At 37.1% G+C, this 20,167-nt stretch overlaps 1 protein-coding gene across 4 annotated transcripts in view; it reads left to right on the forward strand.

The window, feature by feature from the left end:
- The window catches only part of rgs3b (regulator of G protein signaling 3b), a 29,602-nt gene extending 9,962 nt beyond the window's left edge, over positions 1-19,640 (forward strand). For 3 of the 4 annotated variants that reach the window (XM_079816104.1, XM_079816102.1, XM_079816103.1), the window contains 13 exons: positions 204-573; positions 661-709; positions 1,142-1,392; positions 2,134-2,217; positions 3,849-3,960; positions 7,651-7,694; positions 8,333-8,455; positions 11,200-11,991; positions 15,190-15,260; positions 16,266-16,370; positions 16,590-16,651; positions 16,847-17,013; positions 18,206-19,640. In XM_079816104.1, the coding sequence (XP_079672230.1) occupies positions 204-573; positions 661-709; positions 1,142-1,392; positions 2,134-2,217; positions 3,849-3,960; positions 7,651-7,694; positions 8,333-8,455; positions 11,200-11,991; positions 15,190-15,260; positions 16,266-16,370; positions 16,590-16,651; positions 16,847-17,013; positions 18,206-18,400 (2,425 nt within the window). In that variant the 3' untranslated portion in view covers positions 18,401-19,640. The remainder of the gene's footprint in view (positions 1-203; positions 574-660; positions 710-1,141; positions 1,393-2,133; positions 2,218-3,848; positions 3,961-7,650; positions 7,695-8,332; positions 8,456-11,199; positions 11,992-15,189; positions 15,261-16,265; positions 16,371-16,589; positions 16,652-16,846; positions 17,014-18,205) is intronic. The other variant, XM_079816105.1, reaches the window with a different exon arrangement.
- Positions 19,641-20,167: the final 527 nt, after the last annotated feature.

Below are 20,167 nucleotides of genomic sequence, written 5' to 3' on the forward strand. Positions count from 1 at the left end.
GGAGATTTAAAGGCTCAGTTAGCTTCTGAACAGAAAAAGGAAACAAGCACAACACAGAGTTATACAATATTTATCTCATTATGCAGAAAATACTGCACAGTTGACATAATTTTTATTTTTATTTTTGGATGGACTATCTCTTTAATGGTTCTTTTTGAAATCTTTTGTATGCCTTATTGTTAAAATTATCTTTCTTCCTGCAGGAATTGTCGAAATGAGATCACAGTGGTGGTATGGAGGACAGTGCCTATTATGAAGCCTTACTATGAGGGGCTTATCCACAGACCTTCCTACAAACCCTCCGGATTTGATTCTCTATCTTCAACTGCAAAGACACAAAACAAAACCCCACCTTTACTCTCTCGACCCAACAATCGCAAACAGGGTCGTCGTAAAAAAGGAAGTGGTCCTGATAACGCAGGAAACGGAGTAGGAGAGTCATTGTGGTCTTGGACTGGCAAACGAGAAGAAAATGACTACAAAACACGCACCCAGACCCTCAAAGGTACCCGTGTGACATCATCAAACGGCGACAACTACATCATCCTCTCCCCTGTCAGCCCTGGAAACCAGGTTGGAATCTGAAAGCAAGTGCATTCTTATTCATTCTGACTGATGGCTGGGCTAATATGTGACGTTTGTGAATGTTCTATGTTGCAGATATTGCAGCCAGTGTATTCTGATTCCAATGGCACACTGGGAACTCTAGGTAAGACAGTCTATGAGAAGGTTTTCTGTTTTGTTGTACATGTTTAGTTTAAGATCTGATGATGGCTGATCTCAGATCAGTTTGAAATGGGAAATTGCTGCAAATGCTCTTTAAAAAAGAAGTATAAAAAGTGTGCAAGCACAGTCATTGCGAGCCCCTTGGTGCTACAAAGTACTGTGGCGGTAGGACAGATGGCAATACCATCAGGCATATTGACATATACCATGGTAGTGAATGATTAACATATTCATACATATTCATAGTTTGGGGGAAGATTTATATATATATTTTTTATGCTTTTATTTAAGTGGCATGCATTGAATTTGAATTGATATATATTAATAATTAAAGACATTTATAATGTTAGAAAAAAATCTGGTACATTGTTGTCCTTTTCGTAAGTGTTTAATGACATTTCCTGCCAATTCATAGGAAGAATCTATCAGACTAGCAGAGGACTGCAACAGAGCCCAGACTACCTGCAGGATGGGGGGCTGCACGCACAAGCCACCTTGTGCAGGTCTATGAGCAGTAAGACCACTACAATGCCTCCCTCATCCTACAGACAGAGCTTTGCCAACTACCAGAACTGCACCATCGTCCAGTCCCACCTGCCTCACTCCAACTATGGCACATATGTCAGTCTGGCCCCTAAGATTCTCATCTTCCCTGTTTTTGTTCAGGTACATTCATTATCTTTTTATCTTCCAAGTTTTTAAATGCAATCTTTATCTATGATTTATTTGATTTAATCTCTTATATTTAAATAAGTACAGAGTTAAAAGGTCAGCCGTTTATGTTAAGGAGTGTATGCTATTATGTGACTGTATTACCAATCATGAACAATGGCTGATTAATTTTCTCAATTAATATGTGGTCGTGAAAATGAAATGGTTGCTTGAAATAGTTTTAGTTGGACTATAATATATCAGGGTAGGCTACCTGTACCCGTCGGTAAACCAAACAGTTGACAGTAGCCATTGACTTGGCTACCGTCAACTGTTTGGGTAAACAATCCCTTTATGGGCTAATGTGCTATTATTGTATTTTATTATGCACTGTCCCAAATGGCACACTTCATGTGCACATGCGATCTTTTGGACTTACAATGGCCGCCGCGTACGCGTGTCCGTTAAGTCCACAAGATAGTAGGGTGTCCAATTTTTCATTGTCGGTTTCAGAAGGGTGCTCGCGAGCAACCCCCTTCGCGGCCAATATGCACCATCGATGAAAACTTTTGCTACCTGACAGTCAAAGCAGCATTCTGTCATGGAACTGTGGACTCGGAGGAAGATCACGGGAGCTTAGGGATACATTTGGGACAGGGCCTGGGATGTGTTATACTAACACACACCCTTGTGTAAATGACATGAATGACGTGATGCAAATACTGAGGCTGTAATGAGTGTTTAATTGCATTGCAGCCACTGGACCTGTGCAGCCCTGAGAGAGTCCTGATGTTGTCAGAGGAAATGATACTTCATGACAGTAAACACGTAGCTCTTAAGGTAACGCCACTAATTCTCCCCAAAGGAAGATGTGTTGCTCAGAGGTTGGGAATATATAACTGAGCTCACTTAACATGCATACTAGACCTAAAACATCAAGGTCCGTTTCTCAGTAGAAACATCTGAAGCAAACAAATGTTTCCATTTGCTCTTTTGCTCTGTTGGAGAAACAATTTAGATATTAAAAGGAATAGGCAAAAATGAAAATGAATTTGTCTGTAATATGGTTTCCTATCTACCATTATTACCTAGAACTTTAGCAGAACCTAGTACCTAGAACTTTAGCAGAATGTCCCTTCTGCTCTTTTCCATACATTAAAAGTGAATGAGGGAAAATGATGCTATTCGATGGCTTTGTATGAGGGAGATATTTAATATTTTATATCTGGTGAATCTGTCAACATTCATTGCAGACCATTGCCATGTTCAAAACATGTAAAACATTTTTGCATTTAGTTGAACAATTAATGACTTTCAGATTATTTTAAGCAAGACCTTGATCAGGTTCCAGAAATACAGCTTGAGATATAATGTCTGAAACGTCTTGTCTTGGATAAAATATGCAGAAATGATTCCTGTAATGTCTTGTTAGTGAGCTCTGAAGGTGACCTAGAGCTGGTGTCCCGTTTCAGGAGAATTGACTATTTTGCTTGGTCAGATTTGAGCTTGTTCTCATGATACCTCTCTAAAAGCCTGCTAGTCCAGAGACCCCAATGTTTTCTCAAGCTAGACGAAACACTACCTTTCAAATTAGATCCATTTCACTGAACGATCGTTTGGGAACTACAGGAATATTTGTCTCGGTGACAGTAATGCCCGACACAAAATATGTGCTCCACATAATGTGGAAGCAGATACCTTGATCTGAGATTTCTTTCTGCTGCAGCTTTAAAGGAAACCTGCAGTTTGTGAATAACATGACCTTGGCTTCCTCAGCATGAGCAATATTGAGCAAAGATAAATCTCAGAGTGCCACAATGGCCTCCAAAACCGACTTTGTATCTATAGCAATTCCCTTTGAGTGTCTGTCACATCCTTTGTGCTCTCTCGCAGGGCCCCCTTCTGCATGCCAGCTGACCTCAATTTTGCAGAGAGACCTGTTTGAGTAATGCAGTCAAGAGTTTCTAAAGATCAGAGTGTTTAAGAAGGATGAGCTGTACATCACTAAACACATTCCTCCAGTGTCCTAGAACGAAAGTGTGTGTATTTGACTGTGATTTAGATCAGCTGCTTTTATTAAGCTGGCCTAATTCCAAGCCTGGGCAATGGGCGCCATGAGAGGCAAAGCAGTGCAACCAGCCTGCTGCTTTCTGTGTGGGAATCAGAGCTTTTCTCTTGCCTAATAACCTTAACTTGACTTTACTCGATTCATTGCAACTTTAACAAGTGTTGTGGTTATATAATATTATTTAAACTATTGAGTAAAGGAGTTCATTCTCTGTGTAATTCTACATCTGCTCTCTATTTTAAATTAACACTATGCATAATTAAGATTGAGTCTCATGTTTTCCATTATAAAGAATTATCTTTGTCTTCACGTGGCCAGAACCTGAGTGAGAGTGGCACAAGAAGGTCAGACAGGGATGCTTCAGTGCGGTGCAACTCACTGTTGTCTGTATCGCCCCCTATAGGCTACAGTATTCATCTACACAGACCTGATGCTGTTGACCAGGGAAGATGAACCGGGTCGCTGTAATGTACTACAGAGTCCACTCTACCTCCATCAGATACAGCTACAGGACGGTATGCACTACAATTCTCACTTAACTCTGTGGAGAAGAGAAATATTGCAATCATGTTTTTGTCCTGCTATGATAATTGTTTTTGAGAGCACTGCTTATTGTGTTTTTTTTATTATTGTGTATGGTTGAAAATAGTGTATGTATTATTATTAAGTGGTACTGTGCTCAAAAGTAAGTTTTTTTATTCTGCTGATTTTTTACTTGATTTTAATTTCTGAATATCAATGGCCCCACCACACACAAAAAAAACAACAACAACAACAACACCAACAACATATCTATGTGCATCATACAATTGATGGTAGCAATTTATTTTACAGTCCTGTTCCTCATGTACATACTATGTACTTATTATAGAAATTTACAATAACTGGGTACTAACCCAGAACCTACCCCTAAACCTAACCTTAACCCAAGTTACCTTATATTAACAAGTACATTCTTAGGTAAGTAAACTGTAAGTTTTTTTTATCATTACTAAAATACCACTATATAAAAGCTATAAATCATTAAATAAATAAAAAAGTAGACACTTACTTTTATTGGAAAAAAATATGGGATATCAGGTGCAAATCATGGCTGGTTTGTTTGATGGTTCTTTTTCATCACAAAGTATTCTAGCTTTTTTGAAAAATATTTGACATATTTAAATCTGCAGAATTCAGATGAACAATGTTTAATGCATCACAGAAACATAAATGTCAAATCTATCAGATTGACAGATGTCTATAATCGAACAGTTCGATTATAATTTCTTATTGATTTAAGCAAATTGCATTTGTTTTGGCACATGTGTGCAAAAGAGTTAAGTAAAATTGTCTATAATTTGCTGACTAAATTCCTAAATGACTAAATGCACATGGCTTGTTGATCAAAACTGATGAGTTGATTCTAAATGAAACTGTCAAACTCTTTACAACTTATATGACTTATCCATTCAGTGATCACAATCTGTCAGACATTATATTCTACAAATATTCATGACATGGATTGTTTGTTAAATTGAGTTTGCTGTCAGCACAATCACCACCTTTTTTGAACATGGAGGAAGGAACATCACAACCCTGAACAGCAGCAGCTACATCAGTACTTATTTGTACATATTTGTACTTACGCATTTGTATTTAAACAGTACATATATTTGTGTAGAAATGTGTTACATGTAAACTGAAAATTCTTGTCATGGAAGAGCAATAGAAAGATGTGTAAGAAGATATGTATGTGTTAGAGAAAGACATAATAGAGTGTAAAAATGAACAAACAACAGTGAATTTTAGCTTACATATAACACATTTCTTAATAAATGTACTGTATAAATACAAATGTTCATTTTCGTGTACTACATTCGTGTACTACATTATTGACTTTTCCCAGTCTTTTTTTTACTACTTTCTGAATTTGTGTACTACATTATTGACTTTTCCCAGTCTTTTTCTACTACAAGAGCATACAGCTAGACAAAACTGAGATTATTGTATAGAATAGAAAGCAGTTAGTGTCAACAAAAAAAGTAAAAACACGAAATATTTGTGCAAAAAACATCTAAATATTTTGACCAGTATGGCTCACACAATGACGAAAACACTATTTAGTTATTTTGGTGGCACTGGCCAATTTACTGACACAATAACTAGGTTTTGAAGCATGAATTAAATGTTTTGGGTGAGTAACTATTTTGCAGACATGCTATAGAGTTCATTTGAGAATTGAGCCAAAGTGATTGAGATAAACTGTAAATTAGTTCATTTAATCTATAAAGCAGTTCTGCAAAAAATTATGTCATCGTCCAGCTCAGTTCAGTTCTCTTACAAAAGCGTCAGTACAGTCAGATCAATAATATAAATAGAAATAATAATAATATAATTAACTTAATAATGTCAGTCTGTCTATCCATCTCTCTGTCTGCCTGTCTCAATCATTCAGTCTATCTGTATATAATATCTCTGAGATGATTGTTTAGAATAGAGGGGATGTTAAGGAGGTCCACCCTGTGTTATTTGTAACTGTGTGTTAGTAGCGATAGTCAGGAAGGAGGCGTCAAGACTGTGGGAATGAGTATGTGCGTGTGATGAGAGCACAGCTCTCCTCTCTCTATGTGTCTGCTAGGAACAATGGCCATGTCTCCGGTATGGCTCATAGGCAGGGTGGGCGGGAAAGTGTATTCTTTACCTTCCTGAGAACAGAAATACTGCAGCATGTGGCACAGAGGGCATTTCTATCTTGAATCTTTATTTGACATCTCGGTTTCTGAAATAGCCATCAGTCTGCTGACCTTTTTTCCTTTTGGATATGAAATTAAAGCCACTTTATTGGAATTCCATTTATATTCCATTATTGGAACAGACAGGCAAACATATTTATAGAGGAACCAAATTAATATCACAATATTAATATGTCAATATGTAAAATGTGTATTCAAAGCATACAGACACACTTAGATATGAAAATGATATACTGTCAGTATGTATGTTTATATAAATGTAGTTTGAATAATTGATCATTTGAATAATTTGAATAAAGTTTTTCTTCCCATGACTATAGTTATTTTCCAGAATAGGCCAATCACATTTTAGTTGACCACATCCTTTCCCAGCAAATATATATATTTAGTGTTATTATATCAGTGTAATTTTAGTATTCAAGTGGCTATATGTAGAATTCAGACCCTTGCTATTAACAACACTGGTGGCCGTTAAGTGAGCTGCTGCACTCGTGCACATGTACAGTACAGGACTGAATGTCCTAATATACTCACGGCAAAGGTTTTTTGTTTTTCGCTTAAGAGTAAAACGAAGTTGGAAAAACCTTTGCAGCGATATACTGTTAGCGAACATCCAGATGCAATCCATGCTGCTGAGAGTGACGGTTAGATGAATATGTAAAATTGCACAACAAATATGACGATGAGAAAGCAGCAGTTGAGAAAGCATTTAATCATAGCAATGCGGATATGTTTGCACAAGCTCTGCAATTCACCGGCATCATGTAGACCGATGAGGTAATTAAAATGACTCTGTTATGAAATTAGCTTGATTATGAAGTATATTTGAGACTATAGACTATAATAGTTTAAATTACTCCCTTTTCTTTGCATGACACATTAACATTACAGTACAGAATGGCTCTTTTGGCATTATCCTGACCTGAAGATTGTATAAGCATTATAAGTGTCAGTGAATGGAAGAGAGGCTCTCGGGAGCACACTTAAATGTCACATCCCTTTGATTTTACCGGCAAAAACGTCCTGACTTTCTTTCACATAAACATACTGTAAGTCTTCAGGTTCTCATAGAAAACCTAGGAAGTCGGTGAAGGTCTTGTTTTTTATTTTTCATTACAAGATGTACACACATTGACAATAAAAAGCAATTACGGCAACATTTATCATTTTCGTTTATGTTTTTTTAAGATTCGTTTTCTCATCTAATATTTATATTTTATTTCAGTTTATTAGAATTAACTAAATTATTTTTAATAGTTTTCGTTTTTATATATAAAAATCTAAACATAAATTCTTGTAATTTTTTTGTGAAATTGAATAGCAGTGTATGCAGTGCACATATGGGTGACATATATCTGGGTACATGTGGGTGTTCACATCCCCCAGAATCAGGAAATGTAAAAAAAAAAAAAACACCACCCTGACAGCCTCGGGATGAAGAAATTCACACTTCTGTCTCCTTCTCTCCAGTTCCTGCAGACAAACTGCGGCTGTACATCTCCTACTGGATAGAGGTGAGATCCTGCATCTAACCACCGACCCACTCGTTCAGCACAGATTTCTGCTCACGACACATTTTAAGACTTCATCATGATTAACATTGTGCACTGCAATACAAATCACGCACAATGTAATGTGTTTCCCATCAAAGCGTTGACCCAACAGGATGGCCCTGTGGTAAACATTTACAGGATGTAAATGTTGTGTGGCTGTTAAATGGAGGGCCTCATGCGCCTGTGGCTTACGTCACATATTAGAGCCTTTAGAGCTGCTCTTTCTCTCTAGAGTAAACGTGCCTGAAAGACGTAGCCTGCTCACTCGAGCAAACACATTCATCGACCCAGCCATCTGCCCATCTCCCTGACAACACCTCACACATACACACACACACTGACATGAATGTGCGAGTGAGTATGATTGCATCTCTCATATGCCCTGCTCCAGCATAATAGCACATGGCACTGAGGTTTATTTGGAGGTAGAATGTTATTTTAAAAGCGTCTTTGTGTTATAAAAATGTTTCATTCCTTCTATTTCCTCAAATTAATAAGACTGTAATATGTAATTTTTTTATTTCTCTCACATACACACACCGTCTTTCATAATCACTCCCTTAATGTGGCTTAGACACTCTCTTTGTGTGTCTCTGTAGAGGACAGAGTGTCTGTTCAGCCTGGAAGCCTTTTCATCCGAGCAGAAGAGGAGGGTCGTCCAGTGTCTGAGAGACAATATTGACAAGCAACTCGCCCTGAGAGACAGAATAGGCCCTGACCAGGTACTAAATCGAACACAAGCGCACTCACTCACAAAAAAAAAACCCACTTAGATTTTGCATTTAACCACAGCATGTCTGCAATTCTCCAGCAGTTGTGGAGTATAAACGCTCAGGAGGGCTAGGGCTTTATAAACAGTCCTAGCATCTGCAAAATTATTGTATTCAGAGAGATTTTTTCTTATTTAACTTAAATGTTTTGTGGTGTTGCACGTGAAACTGTGTTCACAACCTATTTTGCTTCAATATAATATTCTGAGTAAAACAGCTTATTCAATGAGAAAAGGTGTAGGTTGGTACTTGACCCGAATCGAATGGTTCACGATTGGTCTATATGGTTGAAGAGCAGAGGCTGAAATATAAGAGGTCTTGATGACATCAGCTGAAAAGGAATTTTTTATTTAAAGGTGGAGAAAATCACTAAATTTTGAAAGCTTGCAAAAACAAAATGCTTAATTTTAATTAACATGCACAAGGACATGAATATGTATTACAGACCCCATGGCATTGCTTGATGAGCTCAGGTTTCCATCCTGTGTTGATTTCCCATTGAAACAAGAAGTCATGTCAGACATATATTCTTTTTTTTTTTTTTTTCTCGTTATGCCCGACCTAACTTCCTGTTGTAAATTTATTAATTTGTTACTTTAGAAAGATAAGTCACAGCCATAATCCAGGATTTGCTATTTGCTAGTTGGTTGCAGGAGGATTCTCATTCTAGAGAGCATCTGATTGGATAAAAATGTGTAGTGCAACAATGTCATCAATATCTTTCACCCGTTTTCTCTGTAGATTTTAGATATGTGTAAAACAAAGTAATTAAAATCAAAATTTGGGAGTACATGAGCATATTGATGGCTTCAAAGTGGCTAAGTGCAACAAAAGTCCTATTTTGATTAAGAATGTAAATATGGTCAATAATGATTTCTTGTTGACTTCAGCAGACTATGTGACAGAAGCTCGCTACACTCCATACAGTGCACATACGAGTTAAACATATTGTTTGTTTCTTATTTATGCTCTCTCTCTCACTTTCTCCACTTGGTGGGCAAGTGACATCAGGAGAGCAGCGACATCATCATCAGACTAGCACAAACAGACACGCGCATGTGACGGCGTGAAAGAGAGGGAGAAAGAAAGAGAGTGTAGAGAGATAGAAAAGGGCTGTTGTAATGCATGCTAGTATGATGGAGGACTACATTACTTGCTTGTAGGGGTGAAACATTGGATCTTTATGAAGGTAAGGTCATTTACAATGTTTTTCTGCATGTTCTGTATGTCTTGAGTTTATTGCAGTGTCTGGTGGAATTTTTTTTTTCATCCTTAGCACCATTGTGATTTTATTAGCATTTAAGAAGATATGTTAGAGATGTATGTATGAATTTGTTTTGAAATATGCAAGTTTAAAAATGCATTGTAGCTTAACATGACAAAAGACAGAAAATCACTAGTTTGAAGTTGTAAAATAATCTAATAATCTTGTTTTTTGCACATAGTGTTTGACAAATACACTTGAGTGAGCATATACATATAGACTTATGGCATTCTATTTGTGCTGTCACTGTCTTTAAAGAGCTGAGTAGTAGAGCTTGTGAGTCAGTTCTGCTGCCAGCAAAATACTTTATGAGCTGATTAGATGTGTAGGTCGCATGAATACATTAACCTTTTCCTCTACAATAGGGAGACGTAAAATACAAATTTCACATTTTTTTCTCCTGCTTTTTAATTTTCTCTCTCTGCCTTCCCATTCTCCGTGGTGCATAAGAAATCAATATCCAATATAATGCAGTGTTGCGGAGTTGATGTATTTTCTTTCTTTCTTTCTTTTTTTCTTAATCCGTTCATTTCTTTATTCGTTGATCATTTTGTTTATTTATTTAGATAATTGGTATTAAAATGTATCAATACTGTTTCCACTGTTTGGTGTTTTAAAGACTCCAATTATGTTTTTGTAAAAAAATTATAGTATTTTCTAAACAAATATCTTATTTCCCTTGCAAATTACTGTAATAATTGCATTTGGGGAAAAAAAATATCCATTCTATTCATTTTTGTTGGTGATCAGTTTCACCCCCAGCAAAAATATGTTGTAGAGAAAACAGCATGTCGAAATTGATTGCAATTAATAATGTGTAATATCTGGAGTCTCTAAAACTTTATTAGTTAACTACATTAGTTAACATGAACTAATAATGAACTGCACTTATGAAGCATTTATTTATCTTTGTTAATGTTAATTTCAACATTTACTAATACATTATTAAAATCTTGTTAACATTAGCTAATGCACTGTGAACTAACATGAACAAACCATGAACAGCTGAATTTTTTATTAATTAACGTTAGCAAAGATGAACAAATACAGTAACAAATGTACTGCTCATGGATAGTTCATGTTAGTTAATACATTAACTAATGTTAACAAATGAGACTTTGTGGTAAAGTGTTAACTATTTTTTAATTAACTTAAATAAAATATATTTGCTATGTATTATGTTTTTAATTTACATAACAATACAGTATTTTTATGTACGTAAATTTAAGAATGTGCTCTAATGATTTTGCCATTGAATATGCAGGTGTCAAGAGCTGAGAGTACAAGTGAAGTGTGTTATACAGTTGTCTTACACAATATTAATTTGATGCATGTTTTTTGCTAAATTTATTTTTTTCAGGTTTTTTTAGCCATAAAGTAGTAGATTGTTAAATCCAGAGCTATTTGTAAAATTTCCATTGTGTATTGACAGATGCTGGAACCAAAAGCAGCCGAACAGACTGATCTGGGTCTGCTGGGCTTCAGCCCTCACAGTGTGTCTGAGCCCTGTTCCCCATCATGCCCCTCTGCATCACCCATTATGAGAAGAACCAACTGCAGCTCTACAACTCAGCAGCTCTCTTACCAAGATCTGCACGGCAGCACCGGAGATGCCAACCAAACCGCACCGACCCTTCGAGACGCTTGCAAACCTCCATACATGGAGACCTCTGAGATTTGGAAGGACAGACAGAAGGAGGCGAAAGGAGGAAGGCAAGAGTCAGAACTGGAGAAAAGGGAGCAGGGGGAGGGTGAGAGCGCTTCTGAGACCATTAGTGTTGGCGCCAGACCCACATCTTCATCGTCATCTTCCTCCCCTCTAGTTATTCCAAAGCTGTGCCTGGATCGCTCCTTCAATGCAGATGCTTTGACCTCACCATCAACTGATGATGATGAGGAGGAGGAAGAAGAAGAAGACGACGAGGACAGCGATGAAGGATTTCTGAAGAGGAGGAGTATGGTGGAATCATCTCCTAGCAGTGGGCAGCAGAGTGGGGGCTTGTGTGTGCAGAGGTCCCTCCACAGACGGACACACAGCGAGGGTAGTTTGCTGCAGGAGCCCCGGTCTCCACGCTTCATCTCAGATCAGGCCATCGACTGCATAGAGGCCAAGCGAGAACCTCCGGAGCGCTGGGCGATCCCGTCCCCACAGACCTTGAGGAAAGAGCTCACCAAGAATGGAGGATCTGTCCACCAGATCTGCCTGCTCTTCACTGGAAGGAGGGTGCGTACAAATTCGTTAATATCAAATTTCAAATACTGCATAATTTTTTTTATTCTGCATTCTGAATACCATGTTTTTTGATTTGACTAGATTAATTTAAAAATCCAAACTAAATATGTCTTTTGTTAAAACTTCAGTGTTGGGGAAAGTTACTTTTGAAAGTAATGCATTACAATATTGCGTTACTCCCTAAAAAAGTTACAAATAGCATTACTTAGTTACTTTTTATGGAAAGTAATGTATTACGTTACTTTTGGTTATATACTTTTAACCCTGGGCTTGCTTGTTTGTTTTTAATAACAAAAGTTCTATTTTTGGCAAATGTAAAACGTCTCGGTTACGGATGTAACCCTCGTTCCCTGAGGAGGGAACGGAGACGTAACGTTAGTGACTAACGAATGGGGGTTTCGCTTAGAAGCCTATCATCTTCAAGCTTAGAGAAAACGTCCAATGGCGTGCCAATGCCATGGGGCATGCGGAATTTGCATACGTAACTCCGCCTCACCGCGTGAGTATATAAGGAAGTACGAGGCAATATCGCATTATGTTACCTGCTTGAGGAGCCAAGACTGAACTCCTGCGTTCCAGGTAGCACAGCTGATGTGGCAACGGGACGTTACGTCTCCGTTCCCTCCTCAGGGAACGAGGGTTACATCCGTAACCGAGACGTTCCCTTTTGTTCAGTCACTACGACGTAACGTTAGTGACTAACGAATGGGGGTCCCAATATAATCCCGCCACTCAGCTGTCTTCCAGCGCCCTGCGTAAGTGTGAGTACCCTGTCCTAAGACTAGTACGGACGAAGGACTCCCACTTATCACAGGATTACCAAGGTACACTGGGAAGCATATCCCAGTGAGGGAATGCCAAGGATGCCTACCCGTGGGGAGGACTTAAGAGACACATATGACCCGGCTAGGGGCTGCATATGGAGATCTCTAGGGTACCAGCCGAAGGTGGATTTTTAACCCTAGGGTTGGCGGGGGACACGCCAAGGGAAGAAACCCGCTCACTGCGGAGACTTACGGTGAAATACTCGTGTGGGGGTCGCCTGAGGGGAACCATGCACACGGGGCACCTGGCCGGAGACGAGGGTCTGGGCTCGCTAGAGGGCAGACACACAGGTATCGGCGTAAACAGTGCTGGAGGAGCTCAGGGCTCTCGGGGAGCTCACCTGAGGAAATATCGCACGTATCCAGTCCGTGGAGTGGAGTGGCGAGCAAGCGAAGACACCAAGCCTGGTCCATTACCGCCCCCTCGGGGGGGGCGAGTACATAGTCGGACACTGGCTCCACTCGGAGATAGTAGAATCTGGCGAATGTGTTGGGTGTCGCCCAGCCTGCAGCTCTTGGGCGTTTTCTCTAAGCTCGAAGATGATAGGCTTCTAAGCGAAACCCCCATTCGTTAGTCACTAACGTTACGTCGTAGTGACTGAACGAAAGGGAACACCTTTTACACCAAAAAGTAAAATGAATAAGCCTCAGGCGCAGTTGAAACAAACCTTTCGTATTTGCTGAAGAACAGGACACAGTGGAATAATGTTTAACAGTCTTACTTCAGCAATAAAAACAAAAAATTAAACAAATGTGATGTTTATCTTAAGTAATTTTTGCTTATTGGTACAGTTGAATTGGATCAGCAGCAAAGACATTGGTTAATAAAGTGAGATCAAATACATAAAGTATATTTGTGTTATTTAACATATTAATAAAGTTCCCTTTCAAAGTGGAACTTTGACGCAGCGTCTGGAGTTGGCGCTTTGGGGAATGCCCTCAGCATGAACAGTGTCTGAGCACGCCAATCTATTGGCCGATGGCGGTCTATGACATCATGTGCGTAGCGCCCGCGAGTATAAGAGGTCGTCTGCAAAATACGTCATCAGCTTTTTTGTCCTCATGAGCCATTTATTTTGAATGCTTGGACAGCAAAATGGCGAACTGAGTTTTCATCAGTGTGTTCCTCCGTGTAGGCGCTTCCTCACAGCAAAGGACTCAATTTAAGCTGACGGAGGAATTTGGGGAAGTAGTAAATATTTCCCAATCTCCTCAGGTGAGTTCAAGCGATCTGCTTGATTTAGAAATGTGGTCAGCAGATTCTTGTGATCATGCAGAAAGCATGTTGCTGGTGTCATCTGGTTCTGAGGAACTAGATGTGGTTGGAGAACCGTGTGATGATATTTCAACTGAGTCTGGCTCACCCGCCAGCCCTGCATTCAGGGAACTATTGTATGTAATTGCCCGTGCCATGCACAGGTTAAGTCTGCCCTGGTTGTGTAAGAAATGGGAAGTTGTTCGTGGTCACTTGGACGAGCGCTTCCTAGTGGGCCATGGGCCATGGGCCCTTCCTAGAAGGACATCTTCCCCTGTGTGGTTGTATGGTTAAATGGTTGCAATTCGTGGAGGCTTTGGGATACAGACATGTGGTTGGTCTCCTTTTAGTCTTTAAATGAAAGACTAAAAATGTTATAGAAGTTTAAATGTAATGTAAAGCAAATGTACTGTACTAACATTTTTTATTTAATACAAAATATACATTTTACAAAATAAATTAAGTTCCTATATGAGAAGTTCCTAGCCACTGGGTGTCACCCACATTCCATTGAATATTTGTATGTGTTCTCCTGTCACAAATTAATACATTTCTGTCACAATATCACTTCTATCACAAAACATAGCCAAATATGGAATCTTGAGTCTCAGACCTTTCAAACGATATGTGTTTTGTCAAGATTAGAAAAAGTTTTGTAAACTTTTTATAAAATAGTGCAGTAAATTTAGTAAAATGAAACATGACAATTCCCACTAGGGAGGAGGAGCCAGCTAAAAGGAATTAAAGTACTGTTTCCATGGTAACATAATGTCAAATTTAAAAATGGTTTCCATGGGATGAAGACTAAGGGCGTAAGCTTTTGAATGATTTCCTAATTTATAATGATTAATAAAATATGTGATAGGAAGAAAGGCAATTAAAAAAAGAGCTCCAAGCGTCTGGGTCGGTGACAATTAAGGGAGTCAAAGTAATGTACTACTTTACTAATTACTTGGGAAAAAGTATGATTACGTAACTCATGTTACTTGTAATGTGTTATCCCCAATACTTTCAATAAAGAAAATGAAAATGATTCACACTCAAAAATCCTTAATTAATACTTTAATGTAGTTTAATTAATTAAACATGTGTTTTGTAAATCTTCCTCAGGTTTGTGGCAAACCAAACTGTAAATGTGACATGGGAAAAACTGGTGTCAAAAAGACGAAGTCCAAGAATCTGTAAGTCAAGCAACTTTCCTTCTTCTACTTTTGCAATTTTATTGAGTGAATCTCGTAACACTATAAAGAAATGTTGGGGACATATTTAACCCCAAAATCAAAAGAAAATATAAGATTTTTTAATTTTGCAATTACGAAAATAGCTTGTTTGTAGCACCATTACATTTTTGCATCGTATCATTAATTTCTTGACAACTTAGCAGATTTACACATTATGTGGTACCATCAGATTTACCTGGTTCAAAATAACAAAAATCTTAAAGTCAAAAATATTATACAATGTGACTCAGCTCAACACTATTATACCAACCAACTAATTTTGCATTACAATAATGAGAATTTAGTGGAGAATGTGCCTCATTATCATAAAAATTATTTCACAATGAAAATCTGTATGGTCCTACAAATAAGATTAATTTTCTTTATGCAAAAAAAATATTTCTTGTTTTTTTTTAATTTATGTATCTATCATGTTTTTCATGTACATAAAAATATGTATGCAGTATTCGGTTACACTTTATTTTAAGATGTCTTTGTTACACTGTAATTATACTTTTAAGTACTGAGTAATATTAAGTAACTACATGTACTTACTATAGGGTTAGGGTTTGGTTTAGGGTTAGTTCCATGTAATTATGCATAAATTATAGTTATTACTATAGTAACTACATGTAACTTATGAAGCAATGAGACTGTAAAATAAAGTGTTACCCAGTATTTTTTTAATTAAAATGTGGCACATTATCATAAAAATAGGCTTATGCAAAATATTATTTCTTTTTTAGGTGAATGCAACTATGGAATGTTCTGCTTTAAGCGATGTGAACGTAATGTTTTCCATTCTCAGGTTCACTGGTGGAGAGCATAATTAATGCCTTTACTATCCATGTTCCTCCTACAATAAAGCTTACGACTGTAACCAGAACACATTTCCTCCCAGAAGCACTCGAGTGAACAGTTAGCTAATAAATCACATGATGTTATGCCTTTTGTCTTGTCACACAGGGCCAAAGACATGAAAAACCGCCTGACTTTTCTGCGGAAGAAGACCAATGACAGACATGGAAGCAATCCAGCCAGCAAGCTTGAGAAAGTCCTTAAGTCAGACAAGTGAGTCCATGTGATAGTTTCATGTATCAAGACAGTCATTCAGAAACTCTGAATGGGTGAATAGGTTGGGCTTTGATGTAAGTGTTGTGGGCAATCAAAACATCAGTGACGTTTTGGAGTTTTTGAATAGATGGCCTATTTTGTGTGCTATAATTATCTGTGAATGGATCATTAGTGTGAGTCATGGCTTTGTTGACCGCTCTGTCTGCTCATCCACAGACCGACTCCAGAGGAAGCACTCAAATGGGCAGAGTCGCTTGATGCGCTGCTTTCTCACAAATGTAAGATATGTCTCATTTGATATGACAGCTGTGTTGATCTCTGCACTTCAGCAGCTGTTACTGCTGTTTTAAACCATGTCGTTTATCCACATTAACCTCTGCTCCATGGACCCAAATCCAGATTTACCCCAGATTCTTTAATACGTATTCTGTTTTCTAATAAGCGTTAGAGTAATTTTCTCTTTCCTTCTTCAGATGGCCTGGTAGTTTTCCGCTCCTTCCTGCAAACAGAGTTCAGTGAAGAGAATCTGGACTTCTGGCTGGCATGTGGGGACTTCAAGAGGATCAAATCGCTGTCCAAAATGGCATCTAGAGCAAAGAAGATATTCACTGAGTACATCTCCATACAGTCCTGCAAAGAGGTAAGAACCTATTTTTAGTATCTATTTGTATTTTAGTTGTTATATTTATTTTAATTTAATGTGTAGTAATTTTGCTATGTGCTTTTGTCATTTTATTCGTTTTTGTTCTTTTTAAATATTAATATTTAGGTTTGAGTTGTTTTCATTTCAATTTGTGTTTAGTTTCCAGCTTATAATTTTAGTGCTTCAATTTAAGCTTATTTCAGCCAAGGCAACATTTCTAATTCTCTTTTAGTTTTCTGTATAATATTTGTATTTTATTTTATTTCAGCATAGTTTCAGTTAACAACAATGTTTTTACAATTTTTCTTTTCTGGTTTGCTTGCCACACAATGTGCATGTTTAAACTTTGATTTGACAGGCAAAAGTTTGCATATTAATAACATTTTAAAACAAATCTGTCTTGCCAAAAAGGTTTTTTAAAGAAACAATAATAAAGTTTTATATATATATATATATGTATATATGTATATGTATATATGTATATATGTATATGTATATATATATATGTATATATATATATATATATATATATATATATATATATATATATATATATATATATATATATATATATATATATATATATATATATATATATATATATATATATATATATATAACTTTATTATTGTTTCTTTAAAAAGCCTTTTTGGTTTTTTTATATTTATATATATATATATATATATATATATATATATATATATATATATATATATATATATATATATATATATATATATATATATATATATATATATATATATATATATATATATATATATATATATATATATATATATATATATATATATATAATAAAATATATATTTTTAATAAATAAATGGACCTAACCCTAAACACAAAAAAGGACCTTTATACAGAAATCATGCAGTAATTATATAGAAATGTACATAATGTCATGTGTGTGGAGAAGTGTGCAGCATACACAGAATAATGCATTTGAGTTGACAAAAGGAACAATCAAAACTATATACTTAGTCTCACTGTGTTGTTCTAGGCAAAAACATGATTTATTTGTGTGAGGATTATTTATTTATTTGTATTTATTTTTGCCCATTTTTTTATTCTACTTGCAATTTGTAATGTATTCCAGGGAGCAGATGTGCCAAAAAACAACCCAAAATAAATGTGAAAAGTGTCCTAAGCAGAGTCTTGTTTTATTTCCAAGGTTAATCTGGACTCATACACCAGGGAGCACATCAAGGAAAACATGGAGAACATCTGCGGAGACTGCTTTGACCTGGCTCAGAGCAGAATCTTTGGACTAATGGAAAGAGACTCATATCCTCGGTTCCTCCGCTCTGACATTTACATGGAATTAACCAACCAAAAGAGACCCGGCTCTGCCACAGATCCATCTTAAAGCTATGGCAACAAACTCTATATGTTGAAATATTTTAGATCAGTATTGCTGAAGACTTGACATTGATTTAGTAGAACAGGACGTGTCTACAATCACATTATCCACTGATGCACAGCTTTATATTGAAAGTCAGCTAAGCACCTTGGAGAGCTCAGCCCGTTGGATCATTGCATGGCCAAATTTGTTTTTGGACGCTTCTGTGCTGCACCCTGTTGGACAGTTGTGGCAATAAGATGGCGATAAATGTGTTATGAACATGCTGGAAGTGTTGACTCGAATCAATTTGCCCAAAACGCCTTGGCACCTGTTGACCAGTAGTGGCAGTACCTGGAGGGTGCAAAGCATGATGGGTATAGGAAAAAGAAAAATGTTGGTACTGTTTTGTTTAGCTTTACCAAGATAGATTATTTCACTTTCCTTTCCTGCACAGACCACAACATACTCCACCTTTACAAAGATCACAGTTTTATGTTTATAAGTGAGATGATATTGGACAAGTATTAGTTAACATCATTGTCCTTTTTTTATCTCAGTTGCAGTTGACAGCATGTTTATAGTCTCTCAATACTACTGTTGAATCTTTACAGACAGAAGGGCTTTGGTAACATTTCCACATTTGTTACTTTTGTAGTGGCCCCGTGGCTCTAACCCCTTATGATTCACAAGTGCAATATACAGTTAGTTATTCTTATTAACATTTCTTTAACAAAAACAGTATATTAAAGAGGTCAAATGTTAATGCATCAAAGACTCAGTAAGAAAATGTGATTGCTGTTGTAAATAACAGAGGCTGAGATATATGGAATAACAGTTATAGTGATGTTAAAAGTATAATATTATTCTGTTTGTTGTTGTTGATGTTAGTCAGTTGTTCATACGTCAAAGACACCTTAATAACAGCAAAAAGAAGTCAGAATTTATGTTTAACAGTGGCTTAACATACAGGAGCACATGTTGTACATAGCCGTACGTGTTCTGTGTTGATTTACAAGTTTATTTACCAGTTAGCTCATTGGGAGACTCATGTTTGTCAAATACAGTGTCAGTTTCCTCCTGCCTTAATCGTAACAATGTCCTTCCTTCTGTAATAATAAATATTTCTTGTATTTATTTGTGGGTTCATTTTTCACTCACTGCTGCCTTTATATGTAACATATTCTCATCAAATAAAATGTCTTTCAAGCATTGAGGTCAACTGGACATTTTTATACAGTCTTTGGAAATTAAAATTATTGTTTTTATTATAGTGTTATTGTTTTGAAATACACTATATTTCCAAACGTTTTGGGAAGCCTGCCTTTACATGCACATGAACTTTAATGACATCCCATTCTTAATCCATTTAATATGGACTTGGCCCACCCTTTGCAGCTATAACAGCTTCAACTGTTCTGGGAAGGCTTTTTACAAGGTTTAGGAGTGTGTTTATGGGAATCTTTGACCATTCTTCTATAGAAGCGCATTTGTGAGGTCAGGCACTGATGCTGGACAAGAAGGCCTGGCTTGCAGTCTCCGCTCTAATACATCCCAAAGGTGTTCAATCGGGTTGAGGTCAGTACTTTGTGCAGGCCAGTCAAGTTCCTCCACACTAAACTCGCTCATCCATGTACTGGTGCACAGTCATGTTGGAACAAGAAGGGGCCATCCCCAAACTTTTCCCACAAATTTGGGAGCATGAAATTGTCCAAAATGTCTTGGTATGCTGAAGCATTAAATGTTCCTTTCACTGGAACTAAGAGGCCAAGCCCAACCCCTGAAAAACAACCC

This window comes from Gobio gobio (assembly GCF_949357685.1).
Source record: "Gobio gobio genome assembly, chromosome: 4".
NCBI lineage: Eukaryota > Metazoa > Chordata > Actinopteri > Cypriniformes > Gobionidae > Gobio > Gobio gobio.